The 18,362-nt window shown below is 40.9% G+C and overlaps 1 protein-coding gene across 1 annotated transcript in view; it reads right to left on the bottom strand.

The window, feature by feature from the left end:
* Positions 1-3,529, bottom strand: part of ABLIM1 (actin binding LIM protein 1) — a 334,182-nt gene extending 330,653 nt beyond the window's left edge. The window contains exon 1 of the mRNA XM_018041203.1: positions 3,339-3,529. Coding sequence (XP_017896692.1) covers positions 3,339-3,351 — 13 coding nt within the window. The 5' untranslated portion in view covers positions 3,352-3,529. The remainder of the gene's footprint in view (positions 1-3,338) is intronic.

The raw sequence follows: 18,362 nt of genomic DNA, 5'->3' as shown, positions 1-18,362 counted from the left end.
CATGTGTCTTATATATTGAATAAGTATTTCATATTTATTGAACTGAACCAAAATCTAATCAGATAGAAAATGCCAGAAAGGATACATAAGAGACACTGTTAGCCATGCTTAATTCTGAGGATTTTGTAGGGAGTAAAAATAGTGAATTTTCATTTTTAACATAATATATTTCTGGATGACATTTTACTAAAATACTTTATAATTAAAATAGTTAATACATCTATTAATACACTGACATATTTTGATTATACTAATATATTGATAATTTTATTGTATTACTTTTATAACTCAAAAACAGCTTTTTTCAAAACTTGCTGGATGATAAAAAACCCTGAGTTAAAAGGAACAAGCTTCAATTCAATAGCCCCCAAGTTGGCTAGTACATAAGAATCAACTGAAGTTTGTTTAAAAATTCAGATTTCCAGGCCTGTCTCTGAATACTCTGATTCCATAGATCTGAAGCAGAACCCTGGTAAGAGCATGTTTAACAATACTATACTCCAGATGATTCTTTGACCCTGTTCTAATCTAATGATTTTTAGAATTACCTTGAGAGCTTTTCACATAGTTTATGGATGTTTGGCCTCTACCTCTAGACTTTACAAGCCATTAGACCTGGAATAAGGCCCAAGAATCTACACTTCTGAAAAGGTTACCTAGATGATTCTTCCCAAGTTTAGAAACACTATTCTAAGTGCTACAATTTTCTCCAGTTTGTCAATTCAAAAATGAAGACGTGATAGCTCCATTTTGGTCTCTAGTAGCAAAAATATGATATCAAGTTAAAAGTCTTTGATGATAAAGTCTAAAAGATCACAAGATGTGGAGTGTCTTAGCTGGCTTTCCATGGAATTTAGGAATATCTTTTGCTAGTTTAATTTAATGAATCAAATTTTAGTACTCACCTTATATCTTAAAGAGAAAGTGAATTAAAAATATTTTTTACTCTAAAATATTTTAATAAAATTACTTATTTATTAGGTTCAATTAGTTTCAGTGTTTTCAATTAAAAAAAAAATTCTACCCTTACCATAACCTATGAGTCTAGATATTAGAAATAAGCTAATATATTTTTTAAATTAATAAGATTTATCTTCCCCACTATCTAAAGACCTTCCTAATGATAAGTTAGGTATTTAAGTGGACATAACAAAACCATAAAAGCTTATCTCTACTTTCAGGATTAGAAATGAGAGCAGATACTGAATTACAAAAGCATAGTGGAATTCGGTTCTGAAAATATTTTTCGTAAAAAATAAATGGCAAACAGACATTTTTCCACATAAGCTTAATTCAGTAGATACTGTACTAGACTTTCTACTAATCAGAAGTCAGACAGCTCTGGGTAGAAATCAGGATCCTCCATCAACCAACCGTTTGAGCTCAGGCAAGTTACACAATCCCTCCAAACCTCAGTTCATTTCACCTTGAAATGGAGAGGTAATAACAGTATCTCTTGATTCACTGTTTGAGAGGACTAACTGATATAACGCCATGTGAAGTACTTGACACATACTAAGGGTGCAGTTACTAATACTTATCATGTTTTTATCTCCCCGTGCAATATGAGTCATACTTTAAACTGTTAAGTACAAGATTATCAACATGGAGTTTGAAGCGGAAGCAAGACCATTGAGTGAAGATTTGTGTCCAACTCCAGATCATCATGTTTGAAACCAGCTTCAAAAACAAAATCATGAACCAGGACTCAAGCCAGAGCTCTAGCCTCTGAAATCACCGAGGCCATCTTCATTTCATATTTTCAGATAAACCACAGAGAGCCTGTAATAGATGGAACCAGAGACCAGGTGAAACTGGAGTGTTACCTAATGAACCTAATGCTCTTTCCTAGGATGTACCAAGGTTTGTGATGGTGACTTGGCTCTTACAGTGTGCAATGTTTTGTGTACTAAGGGCTCTGAGTGGTGCAAACCATCAGAGATGGACTCTGATCACAGAGAGTTTTACAACCTATGACAACTAATCACATCTTCCTTGTACTTAGGGCAGAACTCAGGACCAAAAGCTCCCATCTTAGAACACAATTCAGTGATTATACAGCTGGAATCACTTTGAAGATCCCGCATACACCCCCTATGATCATATTTGCTCCACCCTCTTTTTTCTTTCTCTAACACACACAAATTTTTAGACATCACTAGGCAGGTAATTTCTCAGGATCCCATATCACCTCTGTAGCCTGAGATCTGCAAATATAAATTCTATCACTCCACCTAGCTGGTACCACCTCATTTCCAGGTGCGGAACCAACCAACCATATTCAGCAAAGACCAGTGTGTTCAAAAAGGAGTTTAAACATCCTGGATATAATTTATTTTCTATATTATATGCCCCAGAATGAACCTTGAAAAGCAGCACTGAGTTAAGCAACACATGTTATTAAATACCTAAACTCCCCTCAAAAAGCAGCGTTAACCCTTCAGTGTTAAAAAAAAAAAAATTACTCTGCAACCCCTCTTAAAGCTTCAGGGTATCAAAAGGGGTGATAATTCTTGCTTTGCAAATATACTTTCTAAAAATAATCAATATTTTCCTTAAAGGCTTATGGCAAAGCGACCGAGTCACTTCGTTTTCACTGCTGGCAAGCTGCACAATGACTTGATCTCTTTAATATTTCACTCATAGTAGCAGCCACTGAGCTATGACTAACCCACTCTCTCAGCATCACCACTGGCTCCAGATGGTAAGGAAGGAATACATTCCCTTCACTCTCGCCTGAAAAGCAATCCTGATTTTTTTTTCTTTCGCCCAGTTTCACCTGCCGTAATCGTTTCACTCCAGGAAGAAACTCTCTGGGGGTGAGGGGAGATGCATGCACAGAGGAGCACAGGTAGGGAATTTACTATTTTTTAATAGGGTGTAAGCACTGCAGCTTTAAATCTTACTGCATCAAGCCCTGGATACCTTCCATAATCAAGCTGCAAAATGGTAACAAGAAAGGAGGAAAAAAAAAAAAACCTCTTCCTCCCTCCCGGCTAGCCCTCCAGGCCGCTGCGGGCAGAGGCGAGCCCATCCCCCAAGCCCTGCCAGCCCAGACGTGCAGCTGGTACAGGTGAGCCGGACACCGACCTTGGCCCTCAGACTTCGCCCACATCCGGGGATCAAGGTCAAGGACGAGGGCTTCCTTCCATCCCCGCTTTACTCTCCCCCTCCCTAACACCCCCCGCCAATCCCCCGCAGCCTAGAACCCAGGGATCCGACGCCAAAGTTTCAGGCCGGGTTGGGGCCGGCGCGGCTCTCGCAGCCCCCAGCCCTCCTGCACCTGCCGGGCCCGGCTAGCGGGCTCCGTGGACGGCGCCCACCTGGTCGCCACTCACCCCTGGCGGACATGGTTCAAGCAGCAGGAGCCGGAGCCGGGAGGGCGGCGGAGACACCCGGCAGGGCGTGGGGAGGAAAATTTCTCCGAGACGCACGAGGCGCACCCGCGGCCGCTCGCGAGGGGAGGCGGCTGGCCGCGCGGGGACGCCTCCCGCAGGACACCTGGGCGCCGCGCGGCCGGCGGGCGGGGACGTGGCGGACGCGGGGACCCGCGGGGCGCGGCAGCGCTGACAGCCCGCTGCCCGAGCTGGGCGGGGCCCGCCTCCCCGCCTCCCCGGCCCGCCCGGCCCGCCCGGTCCAGCGGCCGCGGGGACGCGCCGCCCGCTCCGCCGCGCCGCCAGCCCGAGCTTTTGTCCCCGAGCGAGCGAGGTGCGGCGGCGTGCGGAGAGGGCTGCGGCTCCCCTCCCCGCCCCGAGCCCTTAGGAAAATAATAGTAGTAATAATAACGGTGTTGCTGTTCCAGTGCCCGTCCAGCCTCCCGCTCGGTCTTTGAGAAAGCAAGCAGGAAAGAGCTGCTCTGCTCCCTCCCCTAATGATGCCCCGGACCGGAGGGGAAGACCACGGTGCCCGCGGGGCTGGGCCCTCGGTAGGATTAAGGCCTCGGGCGGTCGCCCTCAAAGCAAGATAAGCCAGTAGTGAGCCCCTTCGAAGTCGGCTGGGTGGGATGGGCGGACTTTTCTTCCTGGGACCCTTGAGAGCAGGGCTGACTTAGCGCAAGGGCTTGAGTCAACACACCCAAGGAAGATCTGTACTTAACACATCTGCTTTACTAAACACATCTGCTTTACTAAACACATCTGCTTTATTGTGTCAACTCTGAAGTGTCAGGGTTGGGCTGGGCTGGGCTGTTTAGTCGCTGAGGGCTGAAACAAATGCACTTTTTCTATTTATCAGAGTACAATTGAAAAAATGCGTAATAAAAGAACAATATCCTACTACCTGGAGGTTTAGGGACTAGAGCTTGATGCTGGTAAGCAACCTTACAACAGCCACCAGACCCAGAAGTTCTGAACTGAAGAAGTGGCTTTCTAAGCCTCGAGGAGAATGGGCACAGCAGCTTATTAGACCTCTAACACTGATGGAAGAATTCCAAGTTTCAGGAATTCACACTCACTCCCTTATCTCTCTCTTCCTGGGTAAGCTCTCACAAAAGATATTCTAGGTATTTTCTATGGAGGCACTTCCCAAACCTATCCCATAATGGGAATTGTGTAATGGGTCTGATAATTCAGAAATGTTCCAAGAATAGTTGAACAAAATATCTCTATAGAAAAAAAAATTGATGGATAATTAAGCATCACTGAAAAAAATAACCAAAAATAACCAAGCAAATAACCATGTTGGGAGGGAAATAGTAGGAAAAAGATAAGTAATGAGAGTGGAAATTCCAAAGTTCAGCTACCAACTGCAAAAATTAATCTATTACTTATCCATCTTGACGACATTCCTTTCACCATCTTCTAGGAGGCAAATTTGCCAATAAACCACAATTCAGTTGCTTTAGTTTCAAAACAATTCCTTTCCCAGCATCCTCGGTCTACTGTGAACCCTTCTCACCCAAAGGAGATTCCATGAAAGCCACTGCTGTCCCAATATCCAGCCTCCACCCACTTCAGTTTGTTTTGCCTATTGCCTTGAGAACAGATTTCCTAAAACACTATTTATAATATGACACATTCATACTTCAAAATTTCCAGTGAATCCCCACCAATCTTCAGACAAAGCCTCAACGTTTCAAAATGTCTTCTTCCATGCAGTTAATCCATTCAACAGAATCTTATTGAACATAAACTATATACCAGTCTATGGTAGGCTCTTGTTGGTACCAGCCTGTCCCCAATATTGCATGGGTCATGTTGTTGTTGTTCAGTTGCCAAGTCATGTCCAGTTCTTTGTGACCCTGTGGACTGCAGTTTGCCAGGCTTGCCTGTCCTCCACTATCGCCTGGAGTTTGCTCAAGTTCATGTCCATTGAATCGGTAATGCTATCTAACCGTGTCATCCTCTGCCACCCTCTTCTCCTTTTGCCTAGGTAAGTGCCAGACATAATGATGAACAAGACAGACGTTTTCCATGTCTATATGGAGCTTAAGGTCTATGAAGATTGTGAGGCCTTCCCCAGTCTGTGCTGTCTTACCTCTCCAGCATCATCTCTAGCTACTCCTCTAAGCAAATGCTTTGTTATAGACAGAATAGCTTCCCCTCTGTTTTCTCCATACCCTAATATCCACTCTCCCTCTTCCTCGTGGCTCATTCCCATTGCTCTTCCCAAACGCCCTCCTCCTCACCAGAATTAATTTATACACTGCCTCCTCATGCAAAGCTCTCCAGCTACCTCAACTCACATGGATCTCTGCATTCTCTCAACTTGTTTTCAGAACCACCTATTTTTACTGAAGACACAGCTTTGTGTTGCCATTTAATGGTTTTGTTGTATGTGTTTCCTGCCTTTCTGGCTGATTTTCAGATCCTTAAAATGAGAGACTTGGATTGTCTTGTTGAATTTTTTCTGGAAGTATATTGCAAAGCACATAGTGTATCAGACTCCATACAGTGTGATAAAATAGAGAGGTCCCAGAATTTTTTTTTTATGTGGGTTTCTACTTTTATTCTTATAATTGATGGCCAGGCTTTTTCTCTAACTGCCACAAAGTTCTCATCCTTATAACCTCACTCCAGAATTATAGGTACAATGCAAAAGCCTAATAATGAACAGAGCTTACTCTGGTCCCTAAGATACTTATAATAGACTACACAGATGCTTATAAAATACAGTCCTATATTTAATTCTAAGTCTGGAATAAGGTAACTTACACAAAACTGTTAAGCACACACTAGTACTTAGTACCTGATTGATTGGCAGTTTAGAAAATGGTAAGTTTATTGTCAAAGATTATTTTTGGCTAAAGAAAGTTTTCTCCCAATAAGGACCTATTGTGTAGCACATGGAACTCTGCCCAGTGTTATGTGGCAGCCTGGATGGGAGGGGGGTTTCGGGGAGAATGTGTATGTATGGCTGAGTCCCTTCGCTCTTCACCTGAAACTACCACAACGTTGTTAATACCCCAATACAAAATAAAAAGTTTAGTCTTCTTTAGTCTTCTTCAACTTAAGTATCAGATTAGATCTTAAAATATATATGATTTGCTTATATTTTGGACATGATTAAAATGCCTATTAGGGTCAAACATGCCATTCTATAATCTATTCCAGTAATCTTACAAATCTAAAACTAATTCTTCCAGCCACACAGGAACCAGTTTCCTATTTGTAACCTGAGCATCCTAACAAATTCTTCATCTAAGATAACTGAGAATATTTTTGAAATCATTGTAAAAGCAAACTGTGAGATGCAAGAATTCTGAGAGAAACGTTAAATGCCACTTTTTAAAGTCAGAAACTAAAGCATAATCTATTGGTTGAAACTATAAATAGCAATTTTATATAGACCAATGGGAAGAAACACATTCCGGTCTGTGTTTGAAAAAAAGATGTTACTATATGACTCTTGCCAAAAATACCCTTTCAGCTTCTAATAAAAGGAAAGTTAACATGCATTATTAGTGTTTTCTATTCTTTATTGACTTTTAAAGTCATTGAATATACATTCATACTCACACAACTTTCAACTGCGGATTTATCATCACTTCAATTCTGCTTTCTGTATACCTTCAAGTTTTAAAACCCTAGCTGAGATACTCAGTAATTTTTCAGCAAATACTTTTGTAATACCTACTATGTAAGAGACAATGAAGAAGACATGGCAAACCAGTTAGATTAGTTCCTTGCCTTCATGGTATTCATGTTCTAGTAGGAGAAAATTAAACCATGTACAAGCTGGAGAAGCTAAACTTGAGACTCATCATGAAGCCAAGTCACTAAAGGGGTCACCAGTATTCCTGGCTCCCTAGAGAAACAAACAAAAATTCTATTCTGATAAAATTTGACAGATGATCAACCAAAAATGAGGTCACAATCAAAGATTACTAAATATACAAGAAAACATGCCACACTGAATGAGAGTTATCAAAAAAAACAAATAACATATATAAAGTACTTCAGATATTGTAACTTCTGGATAACAAATATAAAATGAGATGAAATATATAAAATATGATAATAAAGTAATAAAATATATACATCACACACACACACAAAAAAAAACCAACAAGGTATTACCAAAAATGACCAAGTAAATTTCTTGAGAATCAAAAGTTTAAACATCAACTGTTAAAAAATTGTTTTAATTCAATGAATAGGTAAAACAGAAATTCTTCTCTTGGAACCAGAGAAGAAATGGAAGGTAGACATTGTAAAAATTGCAAAGAACACAGCTGTTGACACGCCTGAACACACATGAGTATGGTCTCAGGTAAACCGTAGCTTTCTATAGCCTGAACCATGAAGGGCTCTAGAACATAAGTCACATTGGGCTTCCCCGGTGGCTCAGTGGTCAAGAACCCGCCTGTCAATTCAAGAGATGTGGGTTCAATTCCTAGGTCAGGAAGATCCTCTGAAAAAGGAAATGGCAACCCATACCAGTACTCTTGCCTGGGAAATCCCATGGACAGAGGAACCTGGTGGGCTACAGTTCATGGGGTCACAAAAGAGTTGGACATGACTTAAGGACTAAACAACAATGAATGCAGCTGTGAAATAGTAGGAGATGGAAATATTTTTGTAAAAAAAGAGGCTGAGTTATATAAAAGAAATTTTTAATTAGACCTTTGGATGAATGGTAAGTATTTACTTGGCTAATAACTGAACATGGAAAAATTGAGGCTTTAGAACTCTGGTGTTGGAGAAGACTCTTGAGAGTCCCTTGGACTGCAGGGAGATCAAACCAATCAATCTTAAAGGAGATCAGTCCTGAATATTCATTGGAAGGGCTGATGCCAAAGCTGAAACTCCAATACTTTGGCCACCTGATGCAAACAACTGACTCACTGGAAAAGACCCTGATCCTGTGAAAGATTAAAGGCAGGAGGAGAAGGGGACGACAGAGGATGAGATGATTGGATGGCATTACCGACCTGGTGGACATGAGTTTGAGCAAGCTCCGAGAGTTGCTGGTGGACAGGGAAGCCTGGCGTGCTGCAATACATGGGGTCACAAATAGTTGAGACCTTGGTTGAACATGACCGAGTGACTGAACTGAACTGATGCCTCTGTATCACCACTAGAGTCCTACTTTTCATCTCAGGAGCTTCTGAGCTAATGTGTGGAGCCACCAACCTAATTATCCACTACTTCCATTCTGAAACCTGCATTTAGTTCCTCTCAGCCTCCTAACTGTTCCCACATGTAAAAAATTTAAGTGATTTCACATTTTAAATGGCCATTTGGAAGTGGAGGATTGATATCGCTTGGGAGCTTTAATGTTAGTTAACTTCTTGGGAATGATCTACTGAATGGTTTCTATTCTGTCCTTTAGTAAATAGTAAATGCTTTACTTATCATTATGTAGAAGCCCTCACATAATGAAACTTAATTCAAAAAAGAGGCTTAGAGGCTGGTCATGTTGCATACTGGAAAAGGTACACAGCATTTGGCAGTAACTTGGGGAAACAGAGAAAAATTGGACTGAAAGAGGAGAGAAAAAGTGAAAAGCAGAGCCGTGAGTAATTGAGACCAGATCCAGGCCAGAAAGGGAACTTTTAAGGGTCTCTAATACAGGGCCAGGAGCAGGGTTTGATAGAACAGAGTAGAGATCTTAAATACTTTGGATGCAGGCTTCTTTATTAGACGAAATCAAGATAGAGTGAAGATCAGATTCTAGCTCCTACAGGAATTAGGCAAAAATGGTGCCCAATGGTGCCCATCCAAGGAACAAGTGCCTTGGAAAGAAAAAGAAAGAAAGACGGAAGGAAATGGAGGATGAAGGGGGAGGAGGAAGGAAGGGAAGGAGGGAGGAAAGGAGAAACAGAAAGTATTCAAGGGGCCTGAAAAGAACGTAGCTGGATGGTCAATGGAGTGTTTGAGAGATGGAGAGTGGCAACTGGTTAATTCCAGTCCTCAAGGATTACTCATCAGCTCCTGGTTGGTCCAGGAAAGAGGTCAGGCAGCCAAACAGTAAATAACTGGGTATGCAAAGACAGGCCAGAGAGGATACATTAGCTAGAGGACATTCTCCCTGTCCTGCTCCACTTATGATGAATGTATGAGAGCACTTTTTATTGGAGTATAATTGCTTTACAATGTTGTGTTGGTTTTTACTGTATAACAGTGTCAATCAGCTATATGTATATATATGTCCCCTCTCCCTTGGACCTCCCTTCCACTCCATCCCCATCCAACCCATCTAGGTCACCACAGGGCACTGAGCTGAGCTCCCGGTGCTATACAGCAGGTCTCCACTAGCTACCTATTTTACACAGGGTAATATATATATGTCAGTACTAATCTCCCTATTCATCCCACCCTCCCCTTCTGCTGTGTCTGCATGTCCATTCACTACGTCTGAAGATACACATTTTACAAACCTTCTCAGTCATTATTTAGATGTGTTAAATCACACCAGAAGGAACCTCTAGCTCAATAATAGCACTGTTGCTTATATTATTCAACTGTTCCATCTGTCTCCATGCTGTGAATATAGGGAACTCTTAAGTGACATGAATAAAAATGACCTGGCCTATGGTTTGTGATTAAACTCTAAACCTGGTGTTTATAATGGCCTTAAAAATGTCCCCAGTCACTGAGATCCAATGTTATATACTAGAAAACTTAGAATAAAAGCTACCAATACTAGCAAGATTCCTAATTTACAGCAGAAAGCTCTCACTAATAAAGTTAAAACAATTTAAACTCTGGGTGAGATTATATGGATGCTATGATTTGATTGCAGAGCAAGTCAATGGAGTACAAAAGTAAATATCACCTTAAAGAAGTATAAAGCTCCAGTATACACAACCTGGAGTAGGTGATCTTTATGCCACACAATGACAAAGCCCCAAATTATATAAATAATATTAATGGAATGTGAGGCCACACAACTCAGAGTGCTGAAGAATGTTGAAAGGCTGTAACACTGGCCATAGAGTGTTGGACTCTAAAGAGAGCTGAGCGCTGAAGAATTGATGCTTTTGAACTGTGGTGCTGGAGAAGACTCTTGACAGTCCCTTGGACTGCAAGGAGATCAAACCAGTCAATCTTAAAGGAAAGCAGTCCCAATATTCATTGGAAGGACTGATACTAAAGCTGAAACTCCAGTACTTTGGCCACCTGATGCAAAGAACTGACTCCTTGGAAAAGGCCCTGATGCTGGGAAAGATTGAAGGCAGGAGGAGAAGGGGACGACAGAGGATGAGATGGTTGGATGGCATCACCAACTTGATGGACATGAGTTTGAGCAAGCTCCGGTAGCTGGTGATGACAGGGAAGCCTGGCATGCTGCAGTCCATGGGGTCACAAACAGTTGGACATGACTGAGCGACTGAACTGAACTGATGAGATGGTGAAAAACACATCCATAATTGGTATAGGTAAAACGTTTGTGATCAGGGACTTGCCTGGCAGTCGAGTGGTTGAGACTCCCCACTACCACTGCAGGGGGGAACAGGTGTAATGCCTGGTTGGGGAACTAACATCCCACATACTACTATGTAGCAGAACCAAAATAAACAAATAAATAAGTAAGCAAAGGTACTTACATTTTTTAAAGATTGTGATCATTATAAGGTGCATAGTTTGTTTTTTCCCCAGCAGTTTAAAGATGCCGTTTCATCATCTTTTTCCATAGTTCCTGTTAAAGATTACAACTACTCTACCTGTTCCTTGAAAGTAAAATATCTTTTCACTTGTCTGTGTTTAAGATTAACTTTTACCTTTGGTTTTCATCAGTTTGTCTGTGATGTGGCTATGTATGTGATTTTCATTTACTTAAGCCTGGTGGGAGTTCAGTAGTCATCTTTAAAAAAAACATTTGGGTTAATGTTTCCATAAATTTCTTCTGCCCCATACTCTATTCTCTCTCTCTTTCTCTTTCAAGTAGTAAATGAGTTAAGACTGTTTTTAGACCACTTGTGTTCAGCATGTCTTTTATGTGCTGTTCTTTTTCTTCCATAATATTTCTCTGTATATTTCAACTTGGATACTTTCTGTTGACCATCTGAAGTACACTAGCTCTGACTATGCTGCGTTCTGTCAAACTCATCCAAAGTGTTTCTAACTTCAGAAGGTGTATTTTTTATTTCTAGAATATACACTTGATTCTTTTTTATAGATTCTGATTCTCTGTTGGACTTTATCCTTTCATCCATTTCCCCATATTTTCTTTAGTATTAATCATGTGTTATATTTACAATTTTTGTCAGTTACCTGTAATATATAATTGTCTGTGGTTTTGCTTGCACTATCTGTTTTTTCTCTTCATTACTGGCTACATTGTCATTTTGTCATTTCTATTGTATGCCAGACATCATATATAAGAATTCAGAGGCTGCAAATGTGTCATCTTCCATCAAGTAGGCAGATCACCTTAGCACAAACAGGGATCTCTCTTCATCCCTATTTCCCATGTGTGGCCCTCCTGGCTCTTGATTGAGAGCCTGCTGGGTCTCTATGTCTTCAGTTCTTCAGAGTCATATACCTGTTAGACATTTTGAATTCAGTTCTTTGCCTCTTACCCCATGCAGTTTTAATATTTAGCAAATGTCTTGAAGAAGTAACTGGAGATATATTTGTGCCAGGACCTCTCCTTAGAGTGGGACTTTGTCTCCTAAGTATTGTGAAACAGATATTTCACTCTGCCTTTTTGAAGCTTTTATCTAAGTCTCCTAGTATCTTGCAACACCCAAGAATTTAAAAATAGTCATTTGTGTTTGGTCCTATATGAGTTGACAATCTGTCAAGCCAGCCCCACACAACCACCAAAAATTTTGCTTGTATCTCTTTTCCCTAGAGGGGTCCCTCTCCCTTCTTAGTCCTCATTCAGAATTGGCAAATATCTCCAGGGCAGAAAATAGCCAGAGACTGTCAGTTCATCTAGGAAGGGCTCTTCCCTGTCTGGAGTTTCAGCTCATAGAGTCTTGTTTCCACAACTCTGATAACCTTTTAAACTGTGACTTTTGTAAATTATCCTTTTTCCCCCTAAATGTTGCAGCTGAGCACCGCCATGCCATGACCTATTACATTCCATACAGACGCAGAAGTCAGAAATGGTCCAATACTATTTTTTTACCTGACCTGGTACATAGAATCCCCTGATCTATCAAGGCAGGTTATCTTCAGTAAGCTTTCCCCTATAGCCTTGCTTTCTGCTCGTATTGCATCATCAATACTATATGACAAATATCGTCTTTGGTGTCACTCTCTTTCCAGATTTGTTACTCTTTACTTCCTCCAACCTTTTTTTCTCCTTCCCCTCTATTTGCTACCAAACACACACACACACACACACACACACACACACACACACACACACACATACATACTATATTTCAGCAATGCTGACCTCCTAGTAGCCCCCTCACATAAATCATGATATTTCCTTTGCCTGGAATGCCCATTCCTTCCTTGCTGTCATAGCTAACTCTTCTCCATCTTTCCAGTGTCTTCACCTTTTGAGGAGCTTTCCTCATCCCGATCTACACCTTTGCTCTCTGACTATATTTATAATTTCTATCGGGGCCCCACATTGTGCTGAAATGATCTGTACATTGATTTGATTCTTCTCTCCACCACACCTTCCATCACACAATTCCTTAAAAGCAGAAAATTTACCCCATTAGTCTTTTTGCCTCTACCATTCCAGTGTTTGATATTAATGTTGGTTGGACTGTACACTCCAATTTGCCATCCTGCTTTTTGTTCCAGGATGACTAGATAATAGCAAGACCATTAGAAGCTTCATCCTCAGGGCTTTTTGATATTGATTTTTTAAAGTACATTTCCTGAGGTCCCACTAGTGCCAAAATATGAATAAAAGCAATAATTATTCGGACTAAAGTGGAATAACCCATGATTCCTTCTTCCCTTAATCAATAACACTGCTGCTGCTAAGTCACTTCAGTCGTGTCCGACTCTGTGCAACCCCACAGACGGCAGCCCGCCAGGCTCCCCTGTCCCTGGGATTCTCCAGGCAGGAACACTAGCTAACACTTATATAACTTATTCTATGTGCCAAGCCCTTTACACATATCATCTTCTTTCATCTTTACAGCCATTTTCTGAGATGGGTACTATTGTTATTCCCATGTCACAGGGGAGAAAACTGAAGCACAGAAGGGTTAAATAAGTAGCAAGCTACAACCTGGATATAGGTTGTCTGGTTCCAGGGACCATGAAATTAACCACTCTACTATACTGCTCATCTTCTTGCTTCCTTCGTTCCTTTGTCTTAAATGTCTAACTGTATAAGCAGTACATTGCTGCTGCTGCTAAGTCCCTTCAGTCGTGTCCGACTCTGTGCAACCCCATAGACGGCAGCCCGCCAGGCTCCCCCGTCCCTGAGATTCTCCAGGCAAGAATACTGGCGTGGGTTGCCATTTCCTTCTCCAATGTATGAAAGTGAAAAGCGAAAGTGAAGTCTCTCAGTCGTGTCCGACCCTCAGCGACCCCATGGACTGAGCCTACCAGGCTCCTCCATCCATGGGATTTTCCAGGCAAGAGGACTGGAGTAGGGTGCCATTGCCTTCTCCAAGCACATGGTAAAAAATTCAGAAACACAGCAAAAGCCCAACTTAATCTAACTAACTTCCACCCATATCCAGCTTTCTTCCCCAGGGGTAATCATTTCTATTTGTTTGATGGGTAGGTTTCCAAACCTTTTTTCTTTGTTTACATACATGTATACATCATATATGTGTGTGTACATATATACAGAGAAACATTTTTCTAAAGATAACTGTTTTCTTTTAACAGTTTGTCTTAAAGGAAGGGGAGTTTGGGGAGAATGGATACATGTATATGTATGGTCAAGTCCCTCTGCTGTCCACCTGAAGCTATCACAACATTGTTAATTGACTGTGCATGCTAAGTTGCTTCAATCGTGTCCAACTCTTTGCAACCCTGTGGACTCTAGCCTGCCAGACTACTCTGTCCATGGGATTTTCCCAGGAACAATACTGGAATAGATTGTCATGTCCTCCCCTAGGGGATCTTCCTGACCCAGGGTTTGAACTCAGATCTAAGTCTCCTGCACTGGCAGGCGGGTTCTTTGCCACTCAAGCCACCTGTTGTTGTTCAGTTGCTTAGTCATGTCCAACTCTTTGCAACCCCAAGGTCTAGAGCACACCAGTATTCCCTGTCCTTCCCCATCTCCCAGAACTTGCTCAAACTCACATCCATTGAGTCGGTGATGCCATCCAACCATCTTGTCCTCTGTCATCCCCTTCTCCTCCCACCTTCAGTCTTTCCCAACATCAGAGTCTTTTTCCAGTGAGTCAGCTCTTCACATCAGGTGGCCACCTGGGAAGCCCAGAAATGGGAGTGCTGTGCTTAGTTGCTCAGTAGTGTCCAACTCTGTGACCCTGTGGACTGTAGCCCACCAGGTCCCTCTGTCCATGGGGATTCTCCAGGCGAGAATACTGGAGTAGGTAGCCTTTCCCTTCTCCAGGGGATCTTCCCAATCCAGGTCTCCCGCATTGCAGGCAGATTCCTTACCATCTGAGACACCAGGGAAGCAATGGGCAGTGCCACCTGGGAAGCCCATTAATCGGCTATCCTCTAATATAAAATAAAAAGGGTTTTTTTCTAAAAAAGATATCAATTTGTCTTAAGGATCCTTCCATCAATATGTATATATATATATATATAGAGAGAGAGAGAGAGAGAGAGATATCTACTTTGTTCTTTGCATATATATATAGAGAGAGAGAGAGAGAGAGAGAAAGATCTACTTTGTTCTTTGCATATATATATAGAGAGAGATCTACTTTGTTCTTTGCATATATATATAGAGAGAGATCTACTTTTTTCTTTGCATATATATATATATAGAGAGAGAGAGATCTACTTTGTTCTTTGCATATATATAAATATATATATAGAGAGAGATCTACTTTGTTCTTTGCATATATATATATATATATATAGAGAGAGAGAGAGAGAGAGAGAGAGATCTACCTTGTTCTTTGCGTGCTGCATAGTATGGGTATATAGCATTATACTTCAGTTAACCATGTTTCCTTTGTTGGTCATTTATGTTGTCTTTTATTTCACCATTAAAATGATGCTACACTGAGTATCATTGAACATGTCTCTATGATTATTTGTAAATATACGTCTAGGAAAGACACTTAGAAATAAAATTTCTGGGGATGAAAGTTGTGTCAATTTTTTTAACGGTGACTCACAAGCTGAGGCTGTGAGTTCTTTTCTTTGTCATTCACAGATTTAAAAGGTTGAGGCTGTTCTGTTTCCAGGAAATCAATTTTGTATTTAAGCACTCGAACACACGAAGGAAAACCAAGATCCTCTCTCTTCACCACTTTATCTTCAGAAAGGAGACGTTTTGATGTAATTTGCAGAACAGAGAACACGCAATGGGATTCCCAACAGAAAAGGTGGCAGGCCAGAAGGAAGTGAAACTTTCTGCAGGAAATTAATGAAGTGGGTCAAAGCTTTCCTTCCCTCGAGTCTCTCTTTTCTGTATGCTGTGACCTAAGACGGGAGAGGGGGTCCCTGGGAATGTCCCTTTATACCTGAAAGGAGCACTGGATAGTGTAAGATTCAGGGTCAAGACACCGTGGAGTGAAGAGTTCAGGAGAAGTCTGCTTTAATACCTTAAGGAAAGCGAAAGCCATTCAGCCATGTCCTGCTCTTTGTGACCCCATGGTGACCACATGGGTGGGATTCTCCAGGCCAGAGTACTGAAGTGGGTAGCCTTTCCCTTCTCCAGGGGATTCTTCCCAACCTAGGGATTGAACCCAGGTCTCCCATATTGCAGACGGATTATTTACCGTCTGGGCCACCAGGGAAGCCCAAGATTACCGGAGTGGGTAGCCTATCCCTTCTGCAGAGGATCTTCCCAACCAAGGAATTGAACCGGTGTCTCTTGCATTGCAGACAGATTCTTTACCAGTTGAGCTACCGGGGAGGACCAGTGAACAGAGAGGATGAGGACTAAAGATATAGCTAGAAAGCCTGTGTAATTGCCTGGGTGTCTCTTGGACATACATCCCTCCTGATTTCAGAAAAGTCATGTGGTAGTGGCTAGTGGTCCTTAGTGCATCAGACCATGTTTCAGCATTTGAATAAATTTCCCTCCTTAAATGATTGTAAAGTTTGATGCAGGTCCTAGCGCTACTTCATATCAGTTATTGGTATCACTTAAAATGTTATTTATTTGTTATTTATACTGTTATTTTAAATATTATTTTACTTGAATGTATTCTTTAGAATAGCAAGTTGATGTTGCTCTCTAAGCCACCCACCTCTCTCTCTCTTTTTTTTAATGATAAAATGCAGCTCTACCCTTTCTCTTTCATTGGAAGTTCTAATGATAAATAAGCTGCATTTTTAATATCAGATTAAAATTTCAGAACTCTCTGATATCAAACTCAGTGATAAATTTAAAATCATACAACCAGAATATTATTAGCATCACAGTCTAACCTGTTAAATTGTTGAAGTCCAAATGCACTTTTTCCATATGTGTTTGATCAGGAAAAAACAAATGGAATATATCGCTTAATAGTTTTAGTGGTGCTTTTCTTTCTTATTTTATTTGGATTAGCGGAAATATTTCAATTCCTAATCTAGCTCTTTGTTTTACTAGTACATACTTAGTAATTCAAAGCATAAGTGCTAGAGATGTTCTGCTTAAGTAAAACTACCCATCTGTGAAACTAGAAAGTGAAAAGATACTGGGTTTTAATACTGCCACCTTCAGGGCACAAGTCTTAATTCTGGAACTCTGGAATGCTAAAAGTTAAAATTTAAAATAGTTGTCCCCTTCCCCCCAAAGAGTTGCCATTTATTTAACACATTCTCTGTACTACAATTTACGCTGAGAAATTTTAAGTACTTTTTTTTTTGCTATTTATTCCTATACAATACATCTTTATTTATAGATTCATTCTTCATTCAGCCAGGAAATAAACAGGGAACTGAGACAAAGAACAATGAAAATGTAGACTTAAGTTGATTTGATAATTAAAGGAACAGAAATACCTAACCACAAAACAAAGAGGAAAAGGTCATTTCAGAGAAGGTATGCCTATACAAAAGCTTTATATGGGGGAGAAACCTTGTCATACTCAAGGACCAAAAAAAGCCAGCCACTGTGGGTTTGAGCAGAACATAAACAAGCTTGAATGATTACACTTCAAATTGGACAGATTAGCAGATACCAGATCAAAAACCTGAAATCTGATTTATAAGCTGAATATAGTGAAAGACTGTTTAAGGGTTTTAAACAGGGAAATGCTGTGACCTGATTTCCATTGCATCACTTTTTGCAGCTACGTGGAGATGGATTGGAGAGAAGGAAGAATTGATATTCAGAGAGCAGTTTGGGGCTGTCCTAGTAATTGAGCTGAGAGATGATGGCAGCACAAAATGTGATGGCAACAGAAATAGAGAATAAAAATAACAGTCAGAAGGTATTTCAGAAGCATAATTAACAGGATTTGCTGCCGGGTTAGATACAAGGATGAAGGACCAGGAAGAACCATGGATAATGCTCATGTGTTTGACTTTGGTAATCAAGTAGACAATGGTTCCATTTACAGAAATGCAGAATGCTGGGATGGAGGAGGTAAGTAGGGGAAAGGGTTGTGGACTTAAAACTGGAACTTTGTTTTGGCTGTGAGTCTGAGATGTCTGTGAGTTTAAATAAGTTTTAAACAAGTTTAAATAAGTATTTTGACGTTTGATTTTGGTTCTTGGGGCAGAGTGGGCTACAGACATGAATCTGAAATCAGCATAATGGTAGTATTTAAATACCTGAAAATTAGTGAGATTATTTTTGAAGCCAGTATATAAAAGGAAGAAGAGAAGGCCCAGAACTGAGGAAGAGCCCACAAAGGAGTAGATGGAGGAGCTACAATGGGAAAAAACCAAGAGAGTATGGGATTGCCT

The sequence above is a fragment of the Capra hircus genome, chromosome 26 (genome assembly GCF_001704415.2).
Source record: "Capra hircus breed San Clemente chromosome 26, ASM170441v1, whole genome shotgun sequence".
In the NCBI taxonomy this organism is placed as follows: Eukaryota; Metazoa; Chordata; class Mammalia; order Artiodactyla; family Bovidae; genus Capra; species Capra hircus.
The sequence above is the reverse complement of the archived record's forward strand: the minus strand, read 5'-3'. Positions and strand labels throughout refer to the sequence as shown.